The sequence below is a fragment of the Carcharhinus amblyrhynchos genome, chromosome 2 (genome assembly GCF_965287045.1).
Source record: "Carcharhinus amblyrhynchos chromosome 2, sCarAmb.v2.hapA, whole genome shotgun sequence".
Taxonomy (NCBI): domain Eukaryota; kingdom Metazoa; phylum Chordata; class Chondrichthyes; order Carcharhiniformes; family Carcharhinidae; genus Carcharhinus; species Carcharhinus amblyrhynchos.
The window spans coordinates 77,834,393-77,861,051 of record NC_137325.1 but is presented as its reverse complement, the minus strand read 5'-3'; the positions used below and the strand labels follow the sequence as shown (position 1 = coordinate 77,861,051).

Here is a 26,659-nt window from a genome sequence, read left to right as displayed (position 1 = left end):
GATATCGTAATTTCTTACCTTTCTAATATCGACACTGACATCGAACATTCAGCTTTGTTGACTGAGGCTAATTTAATGTATGTTTATTATCAGGAACATTTTCACAAATTCAACGCACTCAAATTTCCTGTCAAAACTACTGCGGCACGAAATACAGAAATCATAGAGATGACACGGTTAATTGAGATCAGAGTATGAACAGCCTAAGTTAAGACTCTAGGCGAAACTTTCATTTTGTTCAACTACGAGATAACTGCAGAAAAAAAAACTCCCACAACAAATTAATAGAATAAATTGAACACACACTTATAAAATGCAAATGTAAATGAACATGTAACATTAATTTGTGTTTATTTAATGTTAGTACTACGATTTGCACATGCTTTACTAATCCTCACATCTGGCCAATTAATTAGAAAAATAACGTGTACTTTATACTGCAGTTTAAAATTCAGTTCTTGTTCTGCATTGCTTAACTTTCAGGTAAATAATAAATATTCTCCAAAGGTTTAGGCGTATCCGCATAAATCTAACCTTGGGTGCATTTCCCAAAAGATTAAGGTATTTTGTATTGTAAACTGTGATTTTTCTCTAAAACGGTTTTGATGTGTGTCATATGTATTCAAAGGAACTCCTTTCTTCCAGTAATCTAATCAGTTATTAAAAACTTAATGAAATGATTGACTCCGAGGGCGCCTATTAGAATGGAAGTGAAATATTAAAGCAAAATGCTGACGTCGGTTTAAACACGCATTTACACTATTAGTCACATCGGCAAACTGATTTAAGCATTAATCCGACCGCAGAAAAAATACATCTTGAATTCCTGCACTTAAGTATCGATCACTAATTCAATTCGTCAGACTGGGGGAAGACTTGGTCACCTCCCAATTCCTGGAGGGTTATTTTTGGATCAGTAAAGTACCTGCTCTGTATCGACCCCCTTGGTGCAGGGTATAAATTGTAAGGAATTCAGCGGAACTTTCATTCAGACTCTGACATTCAAGCGGCACCCGAGCGTCCTTTCTCAGTGTCCTATCAGACAGAGCAGGGGGCTGCTGTTTCTGCCAGTGTAGTTGGCGGATCATCTGAGCGGGTCAACAAAGCAGCGAACGAGCTCGGGAATTTCCGGGATCGGACGGAAAGATACGAATTGGACTGGGGCCAGGTAGCGGGCACACTCCTCTGGCAGAGACAAGGAGAGCGCGCAGCCAGTTGCACATCCACTCGGCTGCACACGGTCTTCCGCGGCTCCAGCTCTTCACAGCCGGAGTGACTGCGGACACAACCCCTCCCCGCTCCCAAGATGAGAACTCTCTGGCTGCTCGCACTGACTGTCAGCCTCCTAGTGTTGACAGAGGTCTTTTGCGACGAGATTTCTCCAAATGAAGTCGTGTCTCTTTGGGCCGTTAGCGACCACAGCCAGGTAATATTCCAACTCACTGTTTACAAATAAAAAGACGATGTAAGCATTGAAATGTATCTAGTTCTCGTTGCCCCGTGTCTCGTCAACGTCGTTTAAAAGTAACGTAGTACTATATCACAGTGCTTTTTGGTTTCACACGAGATAGATAACTCTGGCCAAATCTTTCAGTTGCACTTATTCATTGCTGTGATAAATCAGTCAATCTGTCAATGTCTGTGTGAGCAGATGGTGAATCTGATCAGATTACTAATGAATGAGTTTCTAGCTGAGCGCCTGAGTGTGGATAGTCAGCAATGAATGCAATAATTACAATGTGGATATGCCGGCGTTGGACTGGAGTAAACAGTGAAAAGTCTGACAACACCAGGTTCTGGCCCTGTCTGAGTCCAGAATTCTCCATTCACCTGACGAAGGGGCAAACCCCGAAAGCTTGTGAGTTTACTATCAAATAAATCGGTTGGACTTAAACCTGGTGTTGTCAGACTTTTTACTGCAATGATTTCACACAGCCACATTCATTTATATGTACATTTAATCGGATCAATTCCTGTGTGCGCGAAAAGCAATAGCAATAGGCTGTTCCTCTGGTGGTGCAACACGACTTTTCCAGTTACACTCTCCGATAGGTAACAGGAACTTTTTACTTGTGGACAAGGCTGATGCTTCCTGACATATTGTGGAGATGCCGACGTTGGACTGGGGTAAACACAGTAAGAAGTCTCACAACACCAGGTTAAAATCCAACGGTCTCAACCGGGATCTTGGGTTCATGTCGCACTATCTGTAACCCCCATGACTTGCCTGGGTTTACAAAACCTCACTTATTGCACTGTCTGGAGACAATACACATCTCTTTAACCTATGCCTAACGCTCTTTCCACTCACATTGTCGGCATCTTTAAGACTTGAATAGCAGATTAGTTGTAAAGACTCGCATTCTAATCAGTAATCTGTAAACAGTGTGCTGTTATATGCTCTGTCTGAGGCCAGAACTCTCCGTTCACCTGACGAAGGGGCAAACCCCGAAAGCTTGTGAGCTTCCTATAAAGTAAATTGGTTGGATTTTAACCTGGTGCTGTGAGACTTCTTACTGTGCTTCCTGGCATATCACAGGGTAGGAAGCCGGCACTAATGGGAGACAAAGGGAATGGTGGAACAGACAGCGAGAACGGCACGATAGAAGCAATTTCTCGTTAAAAAGTACGGGTAGTTGGGAAGATGAATCCGCTCCCATTTTAGAGGAATGGTTTGTGACTCTCGGACACGTTCACTTGGTTTCGTTAAGAAGTGCGGAGAATCCAGATTCGAAAGTTTTACAATACTAAGTGAAAATACTACTTTCACAGATACATGCAGCGACTTCACAAGCGGGTTGCTATGGCATTATAATCAATTCCAATAGGAATTCCAATGGGAATCAGTTTTGAAGCACAAGGTCGTTTCAGTGAGAGTCTATTCCCACTGGCTTAGCAAACGGAGGGTGAATCTAGTAGGATTTCTCCAAAATTATTATCTAGCTGGATATTTGGTGAGGATAGTTAGGCATATTGCAATTAAATGTGAACAGTCAAATTCAATAACATGCAAAACTGATAGAACCAAGTTGTTGTTTACCTGAAAGGAAACCATTGGCTAATCCCAAGACTTGTGCGCTATTGTGTAGATAACAGATTGCATCTATATCGTGTAGATTTGTAGTAATGGATTCAACATAATCAGTGGTGGACCATTATTCAGCAATAGATGTTTGGGAGCGTCGCCATTTAGTAATTTTAAATGCCATTTGTAAAATTGAATAAATCATGTCAGTGCAACGTGGTGGCAACATGAAGCCCGTTTCTCAACAAATAAATGTGATGGTGACATGCATTTAGTAAGAAGAGCTTGGATTCTAAGTAGGATTCCGCGGAGTGGCTGTGTCGTGTGATAACAAAGATAAAGCCTGTAACCCTAAATCAGTTCGTACTATAATTATAACCTATTTCTGTAGTGATATGCTGAGTTTGCCGAACCTGTTGCCCAAAGAAGAAGTACCCAAAAATTAGCAGAGCAAATCCCAGCCGGAACGGATTAGCGGGCAATTCATCAGCAACCCAGCAACATCACTCATCACACGGGAACTGCAACATTAACTACAACAGTTTTACACCAGTAAACAACCCGCAGAGAATCGGCCAGGATTTTTGTTTCACTTCGTCTTTTGCCATTTTCAGAAAATTAATGTAATTAAGATAGAATTGATCTTTTAAATAAATGTTCTTCTGAGATAGCACATTAAAGGTGACAGATTGGAAGATCAATACAGCGATGTTATGAAAGATAGGGTTAAAATAGTGTCTGATTTTATCTGTTTCCAGGACACGAAACTGCAACCGGATTCCGTCCGGGAACTCCTGAAGCGAGTGGCAAGGAAACCACGGCCCGAGCAGTTCTTTGGCTTAATGGGGAGACGATCATTCGGTAAAGTGTCTTCCTCTGTAGTCTTCTTTTCTGGAATTTTTTTTGGCGGGGGGGGAAGCAGCGACGATATTCACAGTTTATTTCACCACCAGTAGTGTAGCTTGTCCATTTGCACTGCTGCATTCTTGCTAATGTCAAGGCACAAAACTTCCTAGAAAATACTTAAAAAACACAACCAATCGCATAAACTGACGGCTAATGGAAATAAGTCTGACGTATTTCTAAAAAGAGAAGCTGCTGGAAATATATAGCAGAGCGATCACATTAAAACATTTAAAGCGGAGGCTAGGCGTGACTAAGCCTTAGATTGCCAGTATTTCTGCTTTTACTATTTTATACCTGCATTTTATTTTATATTTGAGCTTTTTTTTTTACAAACTCAATCAACGTCTTAAATATCTGTGATTATAATTGTGAAAATTTCCCTCAATTCCAAATGCTACATCTGGTATTTTAAGCCACAGTTTACATGTTTTACGGATTATCTCACCTGTCACCGTGATTGTGTACTATTAGTAATACTGATCCAGATGGTTTCCACTAAATGTGCATACATAATAGACATAAGGGAAAAGAAAACAATCAGACCACATATATTCACGAAAGACAATCTTTCAGGGCTCTAGGTGCTGTTACAGACAAATATTGCACAACCGCAATCCGCAAAAACTATGATGTCCAGTTCATTAGGATTGTAAAAAAGACAAAATGTTTTCTATTGTGTTGCCCCTGGTTGCAGAAACAGTAGTTGATGTAACTATCAGAAGGGACACCTCCAGTGCGGAGTTGACACCCTGCGGTGTTTTAGCTGAACATTGTCAAGGGACTAGCAGTAGCATGTTCCGTATTGTAATGGGAATATAATTTCCACTGAGTTATGCATAATAAATCATAATGTATCAATCAACATAGTATTTTATGTGTATGATCAATAACTTTGAAAATAACAGCACATAGCATTTTTTATCTGTTCTTTCATGGGATGTGAGCATGACTGGCAATGGCCAGCATATATTGCTCATCCCTAATGCTCATCACATTTTTAAGTAAAGGTTTTGTTAATATTAATGGGTAAATTATAGAAAAAAGTCAAACACACCTTAAGGGTACATCATTTCCACACAGTAACTACATTTAAATCTAGTCAAAAGTTTGAAAAAGTATTGGTTGACCACTTTGTGAGCACAGGATGGGGGGCTGCCTTGGCACAAAGGCAAAACACAAAATAACTTAAATTTTTAAAAACTCAGTAATATTTAATTATTTCCCATTGACCCACCTAACTAGAACCTATGAGTAAAGCATGACTCTACCATCCTGTCTTCAATTTTGTATTCAAGACCCCATCGTCTAAACTCATCTGTTTTCTTCAAGACCTTTTTATCTTCAATTACATCTTTAAAGTAGTTGCATCTATGACCCAGATCTTTCCATTCTTCACTCGCAATATGAATCTCACAAATTAGTTTAAGTTGTAAATAATTTTATTGTTTGAAATCTTTAGTCATATTCTTCTTGTGCTGATATTCAAGGGTGGCATAGTGGCACAAGGCAGCACTGTGGCACAATGGTTAGCACTGCTGCCTCACAGTGCCAGGGAGCCAGATTCAATTCCCACCTTGGATGACTGTTAAGTCTGCAAATTCTGGGTTTCCTCCAGATACTCCGTTTTTCTCCCACAGTCCAGAAATGTGCAGGTTAGATGGATTGCCATGCTAAATTGTCCCTAAATTGTAGGTTTAGGGGGATTAGCAGGCTAAATATGTGGGGTTTTGGTGTGAGATCCTGGGTAAGGTGCTCTGTTGGAGAGTCAGTGCAGACTCAGTAGGCTGAATGGCCTCCTCGTGCACTGTAGGGATTCTATGAGCATCATCAGTATAACTGGGAAACTGCAACTTTATAGGACCCTTGTCAGACCCCACTTGGAGTACTGTGCGCAGTTCTGGTCGCCTCACTACAGGAAGGATGTGGAAGCTATTGAGAGGGTGCAGAGGAGATTTACAAGGATGTTGCCTGGATTGGGAGGCATGCCTTTTGAAGATAGGTTGAGGGAGCTAGGTCTCTTCTCCCTGGAGAGACGAAGGTTGAGAGGCGACCTGATAGAGGTTTATAAAATGTTGAGAGGAATAGATAGGGTGGATTCTCGGAGGCTATTTCCCAGGGCTGAAATGGTTGCTACGAGAAGACACAGGTTTAAGGTGCTGGGAAGCAAGTACAGAGGAGATGTTAGGGGAAAGTTTTTCACTCAGAGGGTGGTGAGTGAGTGTAATCGGCTGCCGTTGGTGGTGGCAGAGGCGAACTCGCTGGGGTCTTTTAAAAGACTCCTGGATGAGTATATGGGATCTAAGGGCATTGGAAATTACAGATAGTTCTACGGGTTGGTAGGTATAGATGTGATCAGCGCAACTTGTGGGCCGAAGGGCCTGTTTGTGCTGTAGTGTTCTATGTTCTATGTTCTAAAGGCAATTTTGCACTGATCCTCAGACAACACACCTGATCACATCAAACCAATCCAAAAAAGCCCTATTACTCTGCTTTCTGAGCTTTAGCCATCACCATATACATGGATACATTCCCCTTAATTTGGCATCTTTCAAAATTGTTTTTTAAAATCTACACATACATCCTTTCACATTCTCTTTGCTCATGCACTCTATTATTCCCTGAAAAAAAATTAGCCAAAGCATGACTTTTCCTATCATCCATACTGATTTGCCCTGATTATGTTTTTAAGTTTAGTAGACAATTAAAGATTTGATTGGTTGAAAAAGTGAGCGTTAGTGTTCGGTTCGACATCAAGGCTGCATTCAAATGTGTGTGGCATCAAGGAGCCCTATTCAAGCTGGAATCAATGGGTGTCGGGGCAAACTCTCTGCTGGGTGGAGTCATATCTGGTACACAGGAAGATGGTTGTGGTTGTGGAGGGTCAGTCATCTCAGCTCCATGACATCACTACAGGAGTCCCTCAGGGGAGTGTCCTAGGCCCAACAATGTTCAGCTGCTTCATCAATGACCTTCCCTCCATCATAAAGTCAGAAGTGGGAATATTCACTGATGACTGCACCATTCACGATTTCTCAGACACTGAAGCACTCCATGTTCAAATGAAACAAGATCTGGACAATATCCAGGCTTGGGCTGACGTGGCAAATAATATTCATGCCACACAAATGCCAGGCAATAACCATAAGAAACACTCTAACCACTGCCCCTTAACATTCAATTGTGTAACCATCACTGAATCCCCCATGGTCAACATCCTTGGGGTTACCATTGATCAGAAACTCAACTGGACTCACCACATAAACACAGTGACTACAAGAACAGGTCAGTAGCTAGGAATACTGCAGTGAGTAACTCACCTTCTGACTCCCCAGAGTCTATCCACGGTCTACAAGGCACAAGTCAGGAGTGTGATGAAATACACCCCACTTGCCTGGATGGTTGTAGCTCCAACAATACTCAAAAAGCTTGACACCATCCAGAACAAAACAGTCCACTTGATTGGCACCACATCTACAAACATTCAATCCCCCCACCACCGACACTCAGTAGCAGCAGTGTGTACTATCTACAAGATGTACTGCAGCAATTCACCAAAGATCCTTAGATAGCACCTTTCAAACCCATGACCACTTCCATCTAGAAGGACAAGGGCAGCAGATAAATGGGAGCATCTTTACTTGCATGTTCCCCTCCAAATCACTCAACATCCTGACTCGGAAATATATCGCCGTTCCTTCGCAGTCGCTGGATCAAAATCCTGTAATTCCCTCCTAACGGCATTGTGGGTCATCCTACAGAACGTGGACTGCAGCAATTCAAGAAGGCAGCTCACCACCACCTTCTCAAGGGCAGCTAGGGATGGGCAGTAAATGCTGACCAGTCAGCGATGCCCATGTCCCACGAATGAATAAAAAAAAGTAAGAGGGCAATTAAACCATTGTAGCTGGGCTCAGATACATAGCGGAGTCATAGAAAAATATTGCAGTTATAGTGATAGCTGTATCTGTCTATCTGCTCATTGAAAAAGGACCACTTTTCAATGTGTGGTTAAGTTGCAACATGAGGAGAAAGCTGACAGGACCATTCAGTCTGCACTAAAACTGCAGATATTCAAACTTAAATTCAGAAAATTGTAGATTATCCATTGAATGGTCAACTTTTTCTCACACTGAATTTCATTCTGCAACTTTGGAGATGGTGCAAGCTCAGGTATGTGAGCTCACTCCCTGGAAATTGCCTCATGTCAAATAGCTTTAAATCAGTTCAGTGCCAAGTTTTCAAATCAATTCCTGAGCTATACTGATACTTTTGAGCTAGTGCATGTCCAAAACCACCCTTAGATATTAAGGTAGTCCATAAAAAACTGCCATCTTCACAGCACAGCAATATCGCACAGAAGTTTTAATAGATGCTTTCTTAAGAACATTTCAAAATAATTTACAAATTATTATATCATGTTAAATTTTACACCGTATTTTGCTACTTCATGGTGTTTCAAATCTATCCCCTCCTAATTTCAGCTTAAATGTAATGGAATAGCTATTTTAACAGTGGTGATTCAGCTATACTTGATTACTATCAAAAATCGCACAGTCTGAAGGCCATCATCAATTTTTGGTTGAGTAAATAAAGCTATGCATATGTACGTAAATCTAGATTGATATCAAGAGCCCAATGTTTATCCCATGTTCATATAACTGAATGATCCAGCATTCCCTCAACTTAATAAAACAATACATATATGGTATTTATAGTTAAACATATGTTATATTTCTGTTAGCAAGAATTAAGACTTTTTTGGTCCACCCCCCTTAGTAGCATTGATTTGTACTAGGATATAGATTCTCCCATTCCACCATTTCTTGTGTGAGTCCAAGTACTGTGGGTTAACACAATATTTTCCAGAAAGGGAGATCACAGATAAGTCCGGTCCTCACCAAATGTCCATACGTATGCATTTCATTCTAGCACATTGAATATAAATTGAACCATAAATTATAAATGATTTTCCCTTTCTTAGCCAATGGACATTGAGGTCATTCATAATTCTCCCACTTTTGCCCAAAGCCAAAATTAGTTAGCCTCACTGTAAATCAAGATTAAACTGGGGATCTTCCTGGATAGTCATTATTTATAAAGTGTCTCAATTATATATACCATTTTCTCCAGAAATAATACTGCTTGTTTATCAAACATTTAATGCATTTCTACTGATGGTTAAAACTGTTTAATATATAGCTTCATATAGAACAAATAGAAATTGTCAGAAATTGCCTGCCCCTCCACTGGGCTCAGTCCTCAGTGATAGACGCAGTGTGGCATTTTTAAAGGATAGGCTTGCAAACTAACAAGCTTTATTGGAAGGCTGTTTACTGTACAGGCTGTTAGGATAGACTGCCTATTTGCGCAAACAGCCGATGACATCACCAATACATCGCATGATCAGACTTTTAAAATTACCTTGTTCCAACGAGGAACAAACATAAATACAGAACACTTTCCTCCTCCTTTACATTAAAGGTTCCTGCAATGAAACACAATATAATGTGTTTCATAACATTGCACAACAATTAAAATTTGCAAAATTAACAATTAACAAACACAACAGTCAATGAGTTAGACATTTTGGACAATATTGATTTCTATGTGGTTGTTGGTGAACCTCAGGCATCCACTTTTTTGCACTGACTGCCACTTCTGGTGTTTTTGGTTTAGTTTAGATGTTGTCCATATTTGTCTCAACCGGAGTTGACATAGGATTTGGAGGTTGACTTGGTAGTGAAGTGTTCTCAACTGAGGAAATATCATCCACAGTTGTTCCTGGTATGGTTAGGTTCTCAGGAATGTCCAGGTCTTCACTTAGCAGTTTGTTTCAGACTCTTGTTTGACTCTGTCTCTGACAAACCCACTCTAGTTGCTAAAAGTTAATCAGCGTGTCATCTCTGCATTATATTGCCTCGAGTTTGTACGGTGATGGAGACAGTTCCTGCCTATGCTAAGGCGATTGTCAGGTATCCACTTCTTATTGGTGATATAGTTCCCTGGCAATACTTCCTGACCTTTCTGAAAAACACAGTATTTAGTTCTATTGTCATGTCACAAAACCTGACTTTGCTGTTTCCTCTGATCAATTTCTCTTGTCTTGGGTGGCTTCAACAAATCAAACGCTGCGTGTAACTGAATTTTTATCATGTGTAATGGCTGGTGTTGAACGGTTGTAATGATTGTTGAATGTTGTATTTCTGTATATCATTAGAAATTCGCCTAATTGTTTAGACAATGATTCTTGTTCACAAGTTGCCTTCAATGAATGCTTCATCATCTGAACAAAGCTTTCAGCCAGCCCATTCGTGGCAGGATAATAAAGAGCAGATCAGATGTGTTGGATTCTGTTCTCCTTTAGACAATTTGTGAATTCTTGCTAAATTATTTGTGGCCCATTGTCACTAATAAATTGGTGTGGGTAACCAAATTGTGCATAAATCTCACCCAGCCTTTCTACTGTCCGCTCCGAGGACGTAGGCTTCATAATGGCGACTTCATGCCATTTCAAGTGTGTGACCACTGCAATGAAAAATATTTGTCCTTTGAATTGTCTGGTATAGTCTATAATGAAGGTTTTGCCATGGCCCTTCTAGCCATTCCCATGGGTGTAATGGCACGAATGGTGGTAGGCTTTGAATTTCTGCACAAGCCAAACACATACCCGCCTTTTCCTCGATTTCACCATTGAGTCCTGGCACCAAAAATAGCTTCTGGCTATTTCCTTTATCCACGCTATCCCATAATGACCTGCATGAAAATGGTTTAAGACATGTTTCCTAAACAATGGCAGAATGATTATCCTCATTGCCCAGAGAAGACAACCAGTCTGTACGGATAATTTGAGTCTTTGGGTAAAATATAGCTTCAACTCTTGGATTACAGGAGTGCTGTCAATTTACTTGAAATAGAAAATACTACCATTCAAAGTATTCATTGATGACTTGTTAGGTAAAGGTAATCTGGAGAGTCTCAATGTTCCCATGGTGATTTGATTGATGATATTTTATCGTTTATGCATGTGCTGGAAACAGCAATGCCCATCTCTGCATTTGGCTTGCTGTTAGAGATGGAATATTGGTGCATGGTCCGAGTATTGTTGTCAGCGGTCGATGATCTATTTGTTAGTAAATTTCCTCACATACAGGTGTTTGTAAAAACATTTGCTCCAAAAAAATGCCTATAGTTCCTCCTGTATCTGTGCATAGTTCATTTCTGCTTTGTTCAAGGATCTTGATTCAAATGCTGTTGACTTCTCTCCATTGGGCATTAAGAAACCACTGCTCCAAACCTACAGGGTGATGCGTCACAAACCAATTACATGGATACGTTTGGATCAAAGTGCGTCAGTACTTCTGACAATAAGAATGCTTCCTTGGATTTTAATGAGTGCAGTATCTAAATTTAAGAATATAAGAACATAAGAAATAGGAGCAGGAGTAGGCCATCTAGCCCCTCGAGCCTGCCCCGTCATTCAATAAGATCATGGCTGATCTGTCATGGCTCAGTTCCACATTCCCGCCCTCTCCCCATAACCCTTAATCCCCTTGCCTATCAAAAACCTATCAACCCGCGTCTTAAAAATATTGAGCGAGGCAGCCTCCACCACTTCAACGGGCAGAGAATTCCAGAGATTCACCACCCTTTGAGTGAAGAAGTTCCTCCTCAACTCCGTTCTAAACCGCCCCCCCTTTATCCTGAGGCTGTGCCCTCTAGTCCTACTGTCCTTTCTGAGCGGGAAGAGCCTCTCCACCTCTATCCTATCCATCCCATTCAACATCTTATACGTCTCAATGAGATCTCCCCTCATTCTTCTAAACTCTAACGAGTACAAGCCTAGTTTATTCAGCCTCTCCTCATAGTTCAACCCCCTCAACTCCGGCATCAGCCTAGTAAACCTCCTCTGCACTCCCTCCAAGGCCAAAATATCCTTGCGTAAGTGCGGCGACCAAAACTGCACACAGTACTCCAGCTGCGGCCTCACCAGTGCCCTGTACAGCTGCAGCAAGACCTCCCGACTTTTATATTCAATCCCCCTTGCTATGAAGGCCAGCATCCCATTTGCCTTCCTGACCACCTGCTGCACCTGCAGGCTGGGTTTTTGCGACTCATGCACAAGGACCCCGAGGTCCCTCTGCACCGTCGCATGCTGCAGTTTTTCGCCACATAAGTAATAGTCCTTCCTACCATTATTCCTACCAAAGTGGACAACCTCACATTTGCCAACATTAAATTCCATTTGCCAGTTCCTGGCCCATTCGCCCGGCCTATCTAGATCCTTCTGCAGACTCTCCACACCCTCCGCACAATTTGCCGTTCCACCAATCTTGGTGTCATCAGCAAATTTCGACACCATACACTCAGTTCCCTCCTCCAGATCATCTATATAAATGGTGAATAGCTGAAATGGTGAAATTTTGAAGATGCTCATCTTCATTCTTTCCAGTAACTAAGATATCATCTAAGTAGATCATCCACTCCACTTAGAATTTGATCCATGGCAAGTTGGAACAATGCAGGTATGGATGTGATGCCCAAATGGAAGTTTTTAATATTGGAAGAGCCCTGTGTGTGTCAAAGTTGTCAAAACTTGTGGTGAATCTGGATCCATATTTATCTGGAGATAAACTTGAATAAGGTTAACTTTACTAAAATGCTAGACTCCGGCAACCTATAAGTCATTTGCACACATTATTGGATTGATGGTGACTTTAAAATTGCTATACATGTTTACAGAACTATCTTTCTTCATCACGGATACTATTGGTATGGCCCAATCACTCACATTAACAGATTTGAGGACCTCACACCCCTCATCTTGACCAGCCTCTCTAATTCTGCCTCAACCTCAGGCCTGATGGCTTATGTCATTAACCTAGCCTTTAAGCATCTTGTGTTGCTTTTGTCCTTGATCTTTAGCTCGACTGAGATCTTTTTCATGCTTCCCAGCTCTTCATTAAAATCAATGGCACGTGTCTTCAAAATCTTCGGTAGACTTGCTTTGGTCTCTGACATGAGATTCACCTCAGTCCAGTTGACCTTGATTCTCTCCAGCCAGGTTCTCCTCATTAGGGCTAGATAGTTACCTTTACCATGGACAAGGGGCAAGTCTGTAGTCTGTTTATTTTGCTGCACATTCAAATAGATATGGCCCCTCAATGGAACCACTTCCCCAGAGAGATTTTTAGTATTATCTTTGGAGTTTTTAAAGTGATATGTTGTAGTTTCTCTTGATAAACAGTTTCTGTTACCAATGAAACTGCTGTTCTGGTGTCCATTTCTATTTTCACTAGTTGACCATCCACCAAAGGACCCAATTTGGTTTGTTACACCCACAATGGCCAGTGCATTCAACAACTGTTCATCATCCATTTGTGAATCTGATCCTTTCTCATACTATTTTTGTATCCTGTGGGTTCTTTACCCTCTATTTGGTTTTCCACTTGCTGCACTTAGTTCTTGTTGTTTATAATTGTTTGGAAATTATTGTTTCTCTCTCCAACATGCATATTCATAGGCCCCTTTTTGCCACAATTCCTGCCTTTTGCATCTTTGCAGCAACAGATATTTGCACGCTGGTGGCAATTTTAAACCCATATCTGTGTTTGGATTTCAGACAATACTTATAGACTTTAGTGCTCAAACGTAATTGTTGTGCTTCCTTAGATACTAATTCCATAGAGATAGAGATTGTGACTTCTAAAGCCTTCTTTAGGTTTATGTTGCTTTCTGTTAATAGCTTTTTATGGATAGCTTTGATTCTTAACCCACACACTAGTCTGTCTCCAATGGTGTCATTCAAGACATCCCCAAAATTACAATATTCAGCTAATATCTGAAAAGTAGGTACAAACTGTGTGATTGATTCAACTTCTTGTTGGTTATGTTTATGGAACCTGAACTTCTTAGTGATGGTTTAGGTGAGAACTGGCCCTGCAATATTCCCATTACCTCATCATAGGTTTTTGAGCCTGTTTTTTTCAAATTTCTCAGGAGGCTGAATGTTTCCCCTAACCCCCCCTCTACCCCACTGTATGCAGGAAAGTTGGAACTACAATATCTGCCGTAGTTTTATTCTCTTGGACAAAATAATCAAATCTTTCAATATCTGAGCTCCACCACTTGAAGTTCTCATCATATAGTCCAAACATTCCCACCATTTTTATTATGGAAAAGACTTGATTGCCTTGCTTCTTTTTTCAAGCAAGGTAACCCTGAACTGAATCCATTTCCTTCCGAGATTCCCACGCAACATCCCCAGCTCTAAACTATTGTTGTAGGGTTTTTTATTCACAATGCTCCCTGTACTGTTCCAGATCTTTCTGGGCAGAACACATGGCAAGCTTCTTTTCAATATTGTTGTTTTCAAAATCTTTGTTTAAATTTTGGTTCTTTTGATGGCTGCCAGTAATATTTGACACCCTTCCATCACCAGCTTTAATTCTTTTTGGATAACTGCAACACGGATTAATGATTTTTCTATGTCTTTTCTATTTCTCTGGGAATTTGCCAGCATGTTTCTGAACTTCTTGTCACTAGTTTTCTTTATGGTATTTTTAAAGGATTGGCTTGCACACCACTAAGATACAAACAAGCAAGAATTTTACTGGAAAAGTGTTTGCCTGCAAAAACGGCCTTGACGTCAGCAATAGTCATGTAATCAGTCTCTTAAAGTGACCTGGTTCCAACCAGGAACAAACATGAATACACAACACTTGGCACTGAAATCATGCAATAGTATGAACTTGCAAATTAGTGTCATAATAAAAATAGCAGAAAAAGTTAGGGTTACTGCATTCAAGAATGACAGAGTTTATTCACAGTGTAACAAGGGACAATTGATGCTGAACAACGTCTCTTGCTCTGAAATTTCTTTTTACAAGTGGGAAATCTCATTCTGTTGAGACAAAATTAACACTGGGAGATTTAAAGAAATAATAATGTAATTTTTCTGTTTTCTTTTTTATCGTCTTTATTAATTACTTCTTCTTGTCCCAATCTTTATTTTGCTTTTGGTACATACATTAAACATCATTTATAGCTCCTGTTTTTATTAATTTCTGGATTTAATCTCTGTGCACCACAATAATCTGACTGATTGAAGATGTTTGCTGTTGCTTTCCCTAATTATTGATACCACAGATTCCTTGTAATAGCTGCCACACTGGATCAGGTGTCAGATTAGTAGAAATATCCACTGACAAACCTACAAAAGTCTGCACATCTGTATGTGAAATGAATAGCAAAGGCTATTTCTTTTCTGCAGAGAACAAAATCTGGGCAATTAAAATGTGAAAAAAAATGTAAAAGTTGCAGGTGGTGTTGCTGAAGTACAAAATGGAAATTCTAGATATCAAACCAATAACCATTAATATTTAATTAATTAGAATATCCTTTCTTGTTGTATTTAGATAATGGGTGGGATGTTATGGCCCTGCTCGTCCCGAAACTGCAAAATCCCACCTGAGGTCAATGGACCCTTCCATGATCAGCCCCTCACCTGCTCTGATTCCTGCGGCGGGCAGGACAGTAAAATTCCAGCCAATATCTCTAATTGCTGGATTAACCATACTCAAATTTGTTTGATTTTCCAACAGAGAAGTGACGCCAACAAGAAACAAAATTATTGAAGTTATTAAGTTTGACTTACGGAGAAAGTATTTCTAGGTGGAATGTAAAATGATGAAAGAAACTTTATATTACATTGGATAAAATTTGCTCTCCAAGTTCCCAGTAATACATGGAGATCTCTGTTTATTAATGAGGGATTGTGGATTAATTTCAGGATAATGAATGTAATTGATGATACACAAAGCAACATTGAAAGAGAATAATGAGTAAGGTACATTTGAAACCATTCACATGTTATTTAAAACTATTAATTGGGGATGCATTAAATGGATCTGGCTATCTTCATTTAGAGGTATAAAGGTAGCAATAGCCATTCATAAGAGTGAGTAACTCAAACTAGACTAATATTTCTTATTTTGGGAAAGTTTGTTGGAAAATAAGTTTTTGTTGTTCTTCCTTTTTCAGAAAACAAGCCACTGACTCGCAAAAGTAAGTTTTGAAAAGCTAAAGGCTTGTAACTGAGAAAAAACAAAATGTAAATCTGTAAAAAGATATATTGATTTAATTATAATTTATTAGGTTGGATTCAGTGTTAAAGTCTTATAATTATATTTATTGCACAAACAATTTCAGCAATTTGCTTCATAAGGACTTTGAACTGTGATACCTTGTTCTTGTTTTCCAAAGCTTATGCAGAATTAAAATAACTTGTGGAACAAAATGCGTAGTGTTTATGAAACTGTTTAATTTGGCTGAGGCAAAGATTAATTAACAAAACACAGTTCAATACTTGTTGTTCGATATTTAGTTCTATTTAGAAAAAAAAACAATTTAATACTCATAAATTTGAGAATATCTATAAACCTTTTGACTTTGAGTTTCTGGTTTCAGTGGATAGATATTTCCAATTGTTTTGGTCTAGAAAGTAATTCATATTAAAAATTTCTTGTGTAATTATATCAGTAGTCATCCTTGGAAACACATCTCATTTATATTAGCACATATATTGGAACTTTCAATAATCCTTTTCCACCATGTTCTTACAGATTCACATAACAATATTCTAAATCATAGATCAAGTCTCTTTTCTCCTTAGCATAATGACCATAACAAAATGAATTACCATTTCTATAAGCTCACAATTGGCAAAACAGGTTTTATTTCATTCTTATGAAGCTGAGGAGTTTTCTTGGTAAAATGCACCATCTCAGTGAGATTATTAAAAAGTTTAGTTCTATTTAGTCATAGACAAGGTTTTCAATGCAAGATAAAGTGAAATATAAATAAATCTAAAATTCAATATTGACACGTAGGCTGGAATTCTCTGATGTCTTGTGCCAGCAGGACGGCGAATTCTAGCTGCAGATGAGGTCACAGAATTCTGGACATTAATTTTACCCTCCTTTCATAGTCATAGAGGTTTACAGCATAGAAACAGGCCCTTTGATCCAACTTGTCCATGCCATCTTTTTCTCATGGCTAAGCTAGTCCCAATTGCCCACGTTTGGTCCATATCCCTCGATAGCCATCTTACTCTTGTAACAGTCTGAACACATTTTAAAAGTCTAAATTGTACCTGCCTCTACTACTATCTCTGGCAACTTATTCCAGACATTGACCTCCCTCTGTGTGAAAAGATTGCCCCTCTGGATCCTTTTGTATCTCTCCTCTCTCACCTTAAACCTATGCCCACTAGTTTTAGACTCCTCTACCTTTGGGAAAGATGTTGATTATCTAACGGATCTATGTCCCTCATTATTTTATAAACTTCTATAAGATCACCTCTAAGCCTCCTACGCTCCAGGGAGAAGAGTCCCAGTCTATCCTGCTTCTCCTTATAACTCAAACCATCAAGTCCTGGTAGCATCCTAGTACATCTTTTCTGCACCCTTTCTAGTTTAATAATATCCTTTCTATAATAGGGTGACCAGAACTGTACAAGTATTCCAAGTGTGGCCTTACCAATGTCTTGTACAACTTCAAAAAGACGTCCCAACTCCTGTATTCAATATTTTGACTTCACCACCCTATCCACCTGTCACTCCATTTCAATGAGCTATGAACATGTATCCATAGATCTCTTTGTTCTATAACTTTCCGCAACGCCCTACCATTAACTGAGTATGCCCTGGTTTGATCTATCAAAATGCATCACCTGCCACTTATCTAAATTAAACTCCATCTGTCATTCGTCAGCCCACTGGCCCAATTGATCAAGATCCCATTGCAGTCTGAGATAACCTTTTTCACTGTCCACTGTGCCACCAATCTTTGTGTCATCTGCAAACTTACCAACCATGCCTCCTAAATTCTCATCCAAATCATTAATATAAATGACAAATAACAGACTCAACACCAATCCCTGAGGCACACCAATGGTCACAGGCCTCCAGTTTGATAAACAACCCTCTACAACCAAGCTTTGGCTTCTGTCATCAAGCCAATTTTGTATCCATTTGGCTACTTCACCCCGGATCCCGAGAGATTTAACCTTATGCAACAACCTACCATGCAGTATCTTGTCAAAGGCCTTGCTAAAATTCATGTAGACAACATCAACTGCACTGCCCTCATCTACCTTCTTGGTTACCCCTTCAAAAATCTTCAAATTTGTGAGACATGATTTTCCACTCACAAAGCCATGTTTATATTGGAATAAGTAGATTCTACTAGTTCAACTATTTACACAGCAGACCTTATAGTGAAATAAGTTACTTTATTCCATTTGTCATATTAAATATTTAATATTTTGGAAAAGGCAAAAGAAGAGGTTAAAACAGACAGCAGCTATTAATACTATAGAATCCTCACAATGTAGAAGGAGGCCATTCAGCATATCAAGTTTGCACTGACTCTCTGAAAGAGCATTTTACCCAGGCCTTTCTCCCCCAGCCCTATCTCCTTAATCTCATGCATTTACCATGGCCAATCCACCTAACCTGCACATCTTTGGACTGTGGAAGAATGTGGAGGATATCCACACAGAAATGGAGACAATGTGCAAACTCCACACAGTCACCCAAGGCCAGAAGTGAACCTAGGTCCTGGTGCTGTGAGGCAGCAGTGCTAACCATTTTGCCATCAAAATATGAAATAGTCTCCTCTGACCTCTAAAGGTGATCAGAATGAGTTCAGGAGATCAATCACAATGAGATACCTATCCATGTTCAACTTGTAAATATTAGACAGTGAGAAACTCCTGCATCGCCCATTCAGACTGTTACATTCATTCTGTACTTACTGGCAGAAACAGATCATTTAATCTCAGTGTCAACATTCCTCTGCGTAAAGTAAAATCTCCTGACACCTGATCTGCTTGCGTAGCTTATTATTGTTTGGACATTCCCAAAATGTCCTACTTGACATAGTCCGCCTACACAGATGCAGTTAGTCCCTTTGTCAATTTAAAAGACTTAATCAATTCTATCCAAAACCTACACTTTCTTCTTGAGTAAACAAACCTGGTTTTCTAAGTCTGATTTTTGTGCCCAAAAATATACTTTATTCATAAAATATGTATAAGTACATTGCAAAACTTGAATGTAAATTTTCTACATTGTTTGAATGTGTGTATGGACAGGCAGGGACTGGAAGATACATCATGGTATAAAGCTGAGAGGTAAATGATATGGTATAACTGAGTATACTTGGTTCAGATTCATTACTATAATAGGAGCATGTGTCGTATTCTAGTCAGCATTTAAAAACTCAATAATCAAGCTACTTACGAGTATATGAATTAAAATGGATATTGGACATAATTAAAATTCCAGGAGATCAATGTTAGAAAGGCTATTGCCACTAATGATGCAATCAAATTCAATTGCAATCAAAATAAAATCATAACACACAATTTTACTTCAATATTATTTAGTATTTGATTTTCACTCAAGTGAACTGTTGTTTCAATTTCACATTCAATTATTATTTATCTTGGTGTAGAAAATAAAATGTACTGTCACTAAAAGAAATTGCAAGTTTTTGACAAATGCAAAGTAGGATCAATAATTAGTAAATTTTCTTTTTGTACTTTCATTGTTTCATAGGACATAAGTTAGAGAATTTTGTTGGACTCATGGGAAAACGGTCTTCAGCTGCTGGTAAGTAAAAGGTGATGAAAGTAAATAGATCTTTTTACTATAATAGGTCATTTTCTATAAAACATACTTCCATTATTTTTGATCTGATCACTCACTGAAGTTTGATCAACTATATTTTTCCCTCTACAGATTCCCCTTCTGAGTGGAAGACAGTACAAACCTTTGTCCAAAGACGTTAATAAAATAATTAAAAATGATATTGAATGATTGCCATTTATTTTAATTTGCTAGCAGAAGTGTCTATATTGTATCCCTCACTGGTATGAATTGATCGTTAAAATACATAGTTGTTATGCCTTCCCCCACTAGAAGTTATTCCATTTTATTGCCATATTTACAAACATTCAAAGTGCAGTGAACATTGAGGCAGTGCCACATATTATTCTAAAGTGTAATAAACAGATTTTGAGAATACTTGATTGTGTCAATTGTAATTGGGGAAATAAATCGTCTCATAATTGATGTACTATAATTTTGTATGCTCTGTAATAAAACAGATATTCATAATCTAATGTTCAAAGATCTGAGCAATGGAAATCACAGTTAATATGAAGGGAGTGGTACAAAAGGAGAATCTGTTTTATGCTTCAGCACATATTAGAATTTGTATTTTAATGTGCCTCATTGTTTCATAAATAATAAATGTATTGTAATTAATGCAACAAAATATATTGGTATTATTACAGCACATTTTTGAGAATGTTTGGTAACATGTACGATAAATGGATTCTGCTGAATGGTAAAGTGAGAAAATCTTCAACCTATCAAGAACTGGTATTCATTGGTTAAACAATTGGGGAACTATCATGGTCTTTCAACCATTAGACTAACTTTCCCCTATTTCATGAGATATTTTCTTTTTTTATAAATCAAAAGAGGCCAGGCTGAACAATCAATAAAACCAAAGGACTCAATGAAGCAATGATGTATTCATAGCTATCATATTTATTTCACACTATTTGTTATAGCTAATTACAACAGCAACCAATGCCTATCTTACCACCTTAAAAAATATCCCAAGGTGCCATATAAGGAGTCATGATATAAATTGATGATGAGCCAGGAAGGAACATATTAGGAGTAGTTTATAGGCCCCTTTATTATTGGTATGCTATAGGACAGAGTATACAGGAAGAAATAACTTGGACATGCAAGAAAAATATTGAAATAATCATTGCTTGTTTTCTATAGATATTTAAACAAGAGTTAACAATCTGAGTGTTGGTCCTACAGAAAGTGAGTCTGAGGAATTAATGATGCAAAACAAGGAGATGGCAGATGAATCGAACAGGCATTTTGCATCATATGGGTGGCATGTGGCACAGTGGTTAGCACTGCTACCTCACAGCGCTGGCGACCTGGGTTCGATTCCTGGCTTGGGTCACTGTCTGTGTGGAGTTTGCGTGTTCTCCCAATGTCTGCGTGTATTTCCTCCAGGTGCTCCAGTTTCTTCCCACAGTCTGAAAGATGTGCTGGTTAGGTCATTGACCTGAACAGGCACCAGAGTGTGGCTATCAGGGGATTTTCACAGTAATTTAGTTGCAGTGTTAATGTAAGCCTTACTTGTGACTAATCAATAAATTTTAGAGAGAACCGATGCAAAATGCCGGTTCAATTCATCTGCCATCTCCTCATGCTTTATGAAGGAAGTTGGAAGTGGTGGCGGTGACAGAGACTTGGTTAAAGGAAGGGCAGGACTGGCAGTTGAATGTTCCTGGGTATAAGTGCTTCAGGCGTGATAGGGGTGGGTCGCTGAGAGGTGGGGGAGTGGCGTTGTTAGTTAAGGATTGCATCATAGCAGTGCAGAGGGAGGGAGGTATAGAGGATATAGGAATCGAGTCACTATGGGTGGAGTTGAGGAATAGGAAGGGAGATGTTACTATGTTGGGTGTGTACTACAGACCGCCCAACAGCCCGAGGGCTGTGGAAGAAGGGATAAGCAGGGACATTCTAGATAAGTGCAGGAAGAATAGGGTGGTGGTAGTGGGAGATTTTAATCTCCCCGGGGTAGATTGGAAGGTGCCGAGATCAGAGGGTGCTGACGGGGAGGAATTTGTACAGTGTGTAATGGAAGGATCCCTGGAGCAGTATGTGGATAGCCCGACCAGAGAGGGGGCTATACTGGACTTGGTTCTGGGGAATGAGCCTGGGCAGGTGGTTGACGTTGAAGTAGGAGAGCACGTGGCTAACAGTGACCACAACTCTGTCTGGTTTAAGATATTAATGGATAAAGATGAAGCCTGTCCTAAGGGGAGGGTGTTAAACTGGGGGAGGGCTAGGTACAACCGGATTAGGCAGGATCTTAAAGATACGGACTGGGGTAAGCTGTTTGATGGCAGGTCGACGCTGGGTATGTGGGAGTCTCTCAAGGGAAAACTAAAATCTTTGCAGGAAAGACATGTGCCGGTCAAGAGGAAGGATGGGAAGGGTAGGATTAGAGAGCCGTGGGTAACTAGGGATATTGAGGACCTGGTCAGGAGGAAGAGGGAGGCGTACATTAGATCTAGGCATTTGAGGACAGAGATAGCGTTAGAAGAATACAGAGAATGTAGGAGAGAACTTAAAAGGGGCATCAGAAAGGCAAAAAGGGGCCACGAAATGGCTTTGGCGGGTAGGATTAAGGAAAATCCTAAGGCATTTTACTCCTATGTTAGAAACAAAAGGATGGTTAGAGGGAAGATTGGTCCTCTCAGGGACAGAGGAGGGGAACTATGCTTGGAGCCTGGGGGAATGGGGGAGATCTTGAATGAATACTTTGCGTCGGTATTCACGCAGGAGAGGGGCCTGATGTCTGGTGCTGTGCTTGAGGAGTTTGCGGATCCGTTGAGGGAAATAGTCATCACGAGGGAAGAGGTGTTGGGACTTTTAGACAGTATAAAGACGGATAAATCTCCGGGGCCTGATGGCATCTATCCCAGGCTGCTAAGGGAGGTGAGGGATGAAATTGCTGGGCCTCTGACGCAAATCTTTGTCTCTTCTTTGGACACAGGTGAGGTCCCAGAGGATTGGCAGATTGCAAATGTAGTACCGTTGTTTAAGAAGGGTCAGAGGGATAACCCAGGGAATTATAGGCCGGTGAGCTTGACTTCAGTTATAGGCAAGCTAATGGAGAGGATCCTCAAGGATAGGATGTATGAACACCTGGAGCGCTGCAATCTGATCAGGGATACGCAGCATGGCTTCGTTACAGGGAGGTCGTGCCTTACGAATCTAGTGGAATTTTTTGAAGAGGTGACAAAAACAGTTGACGAAGGACAAGCCGTTGATGTCGTCTATATGGATTTCAGTAAGGTGTTTGACAAGGTCCCTCATGGTAGGCTGATAGAAAAGGTGAAGGCTCATGGGATACAAGGCCAGGTATGTAGATGGGTGGAGAACTGGCTTGGGAGGAGGAGACAGCGGGTAGTAGTGGAAGGCTCCTTTTCCAATTGGAGGTCTGTCACCAGTGGTGTGCCGCAGGGCTCGGTACTAGGACCTCTTCTATTTGTAGTATATATTAATGACTTGGAAGAGGGGGTAGGTGGTGTGATCAGCAAATTTGCTGATGACACTAAGATGGTTGGATTGGCGGGTACTGAGGAGCAGTGCCTGGCAATGCAACAGGACATAGACAGGCTGGTAGATTGGGCAGATAGATGGCAAATGGAATTTAATCCGGAGAAATGCGAGGTGATGCACTTTGGCCGGAATAATGTGGAGGGGAGTTATACGATAAAAGGTAGAACTATCCCGAGTATAGATACGCAGAGAGACCTGGGGGTGCAAGTGCACAAGTCCCTGAAGGTGTCGGTGCAGGTGCAGAATGTGATGAGGAAAGCGTATGGTATGTTAGCCTTCATAGGAAGGGGTATAGAATATAAGAGTAGGAGTCTGATGTTGCAGTTGTATAGAACGTTGGTTAGGCCTCACTTGGAGTACTGCGTCCAGTTCTGGTCGCCGTACTACCGGAAGGATGTAGAGATCCTGGAGAGAGTGCAGAGGAGATTTACCAGGATGCTGCCTGGTATGGAAGGGCTGTCTTACGAGGAAAGATTGAACGAACTTGGGCTGTTTTCCCTTGAGAGACGTCGGCTGAGGGGGGATCTAATAGAGGTTTATAAGATTATGAAGGGGATAGATAGAGTAAATGGTGGTAAGCTTTTTCCGCTATTAGAAATGGATAGAACGAGGGGTCACGGGCTTAGGGTGAGGGGGGCTAGGTATAAGACAAATATTAGAGGGCAGTTTTTCACGCAAAGGGTAGTGGGGGTGTGGAATGCACTGCCGAGTAAGGTGGTGGAAGCAGGCACGCTAGGGTTGTTTAAGAGTCACTTAGACAGCCACATGAGCGGTCTACATATAGGGGGATATAGCAGGCCTTACTAAACATTGTAGGCTTGGGATTCCGTTTTTGCCTCAGGGATGTTACAGTCTTTGCCTGTTTAATAATGAATTTTTTGTCTCCACAGGCATTTAAGTCCACCTTGTTGACCAGCAAGGGGCATGCATGCGGCAGGTTGTAGTGGGCTGCTCTTGGATGTTGCTTCGGGAGTTGCCTATTGCTTCATGTCGTTAGTGTGCTTAAACTGGACCATCTTGAGGGCAACATGACAGCTCAGAGACTATCTCTGTTGCTGTGCGGACACATGGATTTGGGCCTGTGTCTGTGGGAGTTTGCGCGTTCTCCCCGTGGTTGCGTGGGTTTCCTCCGGGTGCTCCGGTTTCCTCCCACATCCCAAAGATGCGCTTTTAGGCTGATTGATTGGGTAACAAATTGTCCCTATATTGGACCTCCCTGATCCTCGCACATTAGGCGTAGACTAAAATCATGAATAGGTCACTGAGACAATGGGACGGCGGCGTGGGCTCGTTGGGCCGAAGGGCCTGTTTCCCGTGCTGTGTTGTTCTTTGTTCTTTGTTCTTTGAAACTGTAGCAATGGATTTCAAAATATGGAGTACAGAAAAAAAATTTTTTTCTACATTTTGTAGACAGAGTGACTAGTTTTAGATTGCCAATAGTTATTTGGAGTAAAGAAAAAAGTAATTATCTATAAGATAATGGAAAGATTGTAAGATATGGGAGGAATGGGGCTGGGATCACCAACTTAACTCTTAAAGGACAATGGAGGAGAATTCAGGAGTATGTGTGAAAATTTGAATCTTGCAGCAGTGCTTCAGCAGCAGAGAGCTCTTTTAGCAATGGGAAATGTGAGAAACATGCTATGAATTAACAAAATACTCTGAAATATTTTAGCTGACCAACTAAGCTGTAGATTAGCAATTGCTCCAGCATGCGCAGCACATGCTTCATGGTTGGGGACTACAACCCCTACCAGTTAGTTTATGGCAGGAATCTGAAAATACCTTCAATAATGTGAGACCATCCCTTGGCTTGAGGGGATTATAATTAGTTCAGTTTTTGAAGAACATATGAATGCCATGCATGCAGGGAGGAGAGCAATTATTAAGACAAAGATTTCAGAAAAAAAATCAGATGATCTTTCAGATGCAGAATCAAGAGGTCAAAAATTAATTTTAAGCCCAGGGACATGGCGTACTATAAAAGTAAAGAGCAGAAATAATGAAGAGGCCCACAAAAAGTTTATAGACACTGATGGCAACATGATAATCTTGTAACATGGGAATCAAACTGAGAGACCATTCCACGTGGCGTATTGGCACTGATTATACATTGACAGAACTTGAACAGATGATGGAACAGATGCACCATGCACTCTACACACATAAAACCTGTATAGACAACAAAGTGTAACAGAAAATTGGCTAACTGAGAGTAGATCAAGTCATGGTGGCGCAGACTCGTTGGGCCAAAGGGCCTGTTTCCCGTGCTGGGTTGTTCTTTGTTCTTTGTAAAGATCAGGATAGAGCCACTTGTCACAAAGATCAACTTCCAAAAGTTGGAACTAGGGTGGCATATTTGTCAGGAGGGGCTAGTGAGTGGAGGGAAGCCACTATTGTAGGAAGGACAAGAAAGGCCACAGGAACAGACAAAAACTGGCTGAATGTAGAAGACAATGGGCAAAATATTAGATCTACACACTGGCAGAAAGAAGTAAAAATGTGTAAAGCCAAGAAGTTCAGACAGTGGGCCTAATGGTGATCACAGCCCAAGGAAATGATCAAGAATTTGTGAAAGGAGAGACATGTCGAGTTGTAGTAGGCCAGATAAAGACAAGAGATTTAATAGGATAAATTGTTTAAGAAATGACCTGGATGAGGAAGTGGAGGGATGGGTTGGTAAGTTTGCTGATGATACCAAGGTTGATGGTGTTGTGGATAGTTTGGAGGGATGTCAGAAGTTGCAGCGTGACATAGATAGGATGCAAGGCTGGGCAGAGAAGTGGCAGATGGACATCAACCCGGATAAATGTGTAGTGGTCCATTTTGGCAGGTCAAATGGAATGAAGGAGTATAATATCAAGGGTAAGACTCACTCTTAGCAGTGTAGAGGATCAGAAGAACCTTGGGGTCCGGGTCCATAGGACTCTTAAATCGGTCTTGCAGGTAGAAGATGTGGTTAAAAGGCGTATGATGTACTGGCCTTCATCAATCGAGGGATTGAGTTTAGGAGTTGGGAGATGATGCTTCAGCCTTATAAGACCCTTGTCAGACCCCTCTTGGAGTACTGTGATGAGTTCTGGTCACCTCATTACAGGAGGGATGTCGAAGCTATTGAAAGGGTGCAGAGGAGATTTACAAGGATGTTGCCTGGATTGGGTAGCATGCCTTATGAGCATAGGTTGAGGGAGCCCGGTCTTTTCTCCTTAGAGAGATGAAGGATGAGAGGTGACCTGATAGAAGTGTATAAGATGTTGAGAGGTATAGATCAGGTGGATTCTCAGAGGCTTTTTCCCAGGGCTGAAATGGTTGCTACAAGAGGACACAGGTTTAAGGTGCTGGGGAATAGGTACAGAGGAGATGTCAGGGGTAAGTTTTTCACTCAGAGGGTAGTGGGTGAGTGGAATCAGCTGCCATCAGTGGTGTTGGAGGCAAATTCGATAGGGTCTTTTAAGAGACTTCTGGATGAGTACATGGGACTTAATAGAATTGAGGG

At 40.5% G+C, this 26,659-nt stretch overlaps 1 protein-coding gene and 1 long non-coding RNA gene across 2 annotated transcripts in view; one reads left to right on the top strand and one right to left on the bottom strand.

Moving 5' to 3' along the window:
- Positions 1–399: 399 nt before the first annotated feature.
- On the top strand, positions 400–20,317 carry LOC145361078 (protachykinin-like). The gene is made up of 5 exons (XM_080216658.1): positions 400–1,426; positions 3,784–3,886; positions 15,971–15,994; positions 19,552–19,605; positions 19,735–20,317. Exons 1-5 carry the CDS (start codon positions 1,307–1,309, stop codon positions 19,782–19,784), a joined length of 351 nt encoding a protein of 116 aa, XP_080072784.1. The 5' UTR covers positions 400–1,306; the 3' UTR covers positions 19,785–20,317.
- Positions 1,332–26,659, bottom strand: part of LOC145361083 (uncharacterized) — a 43,895-nt gene continuing 18,567 nt past the window's right edge. Inside the window, exon 3 of the long non-coding RNA XR_013889798.1 lies at positions 1,332–1,442. This is a non-coding gene — a long non-coding RNA (uncharacterized LOC145361083). The remainder of the gene's footprint in view (positions 1,443–26,659) is intronic.

Coding starts and splice junctions, on each gene's coding strand:
- LOC145361078 (XM_080216658.1), top strand. CDS start 1,307: ATGAGAACTCTCTGGCTGCTCGCACTGACTGTCAGCCTCCTAGTGTTG. Junction 1,427..3,783: donor CCGTTAGCGACCACAGCCAG/GTAATATTCCAA, acceptor ATCTGTTTCCAG/GACACGAAACTGCAACCGGA. Junction 3,887..15,970: donor AATGGGGAGACGATCATTCG/GTAAAGTGTCTT, acceptor TTCCTTTTTCAG/AAAACAAGCCACTGACTCGC.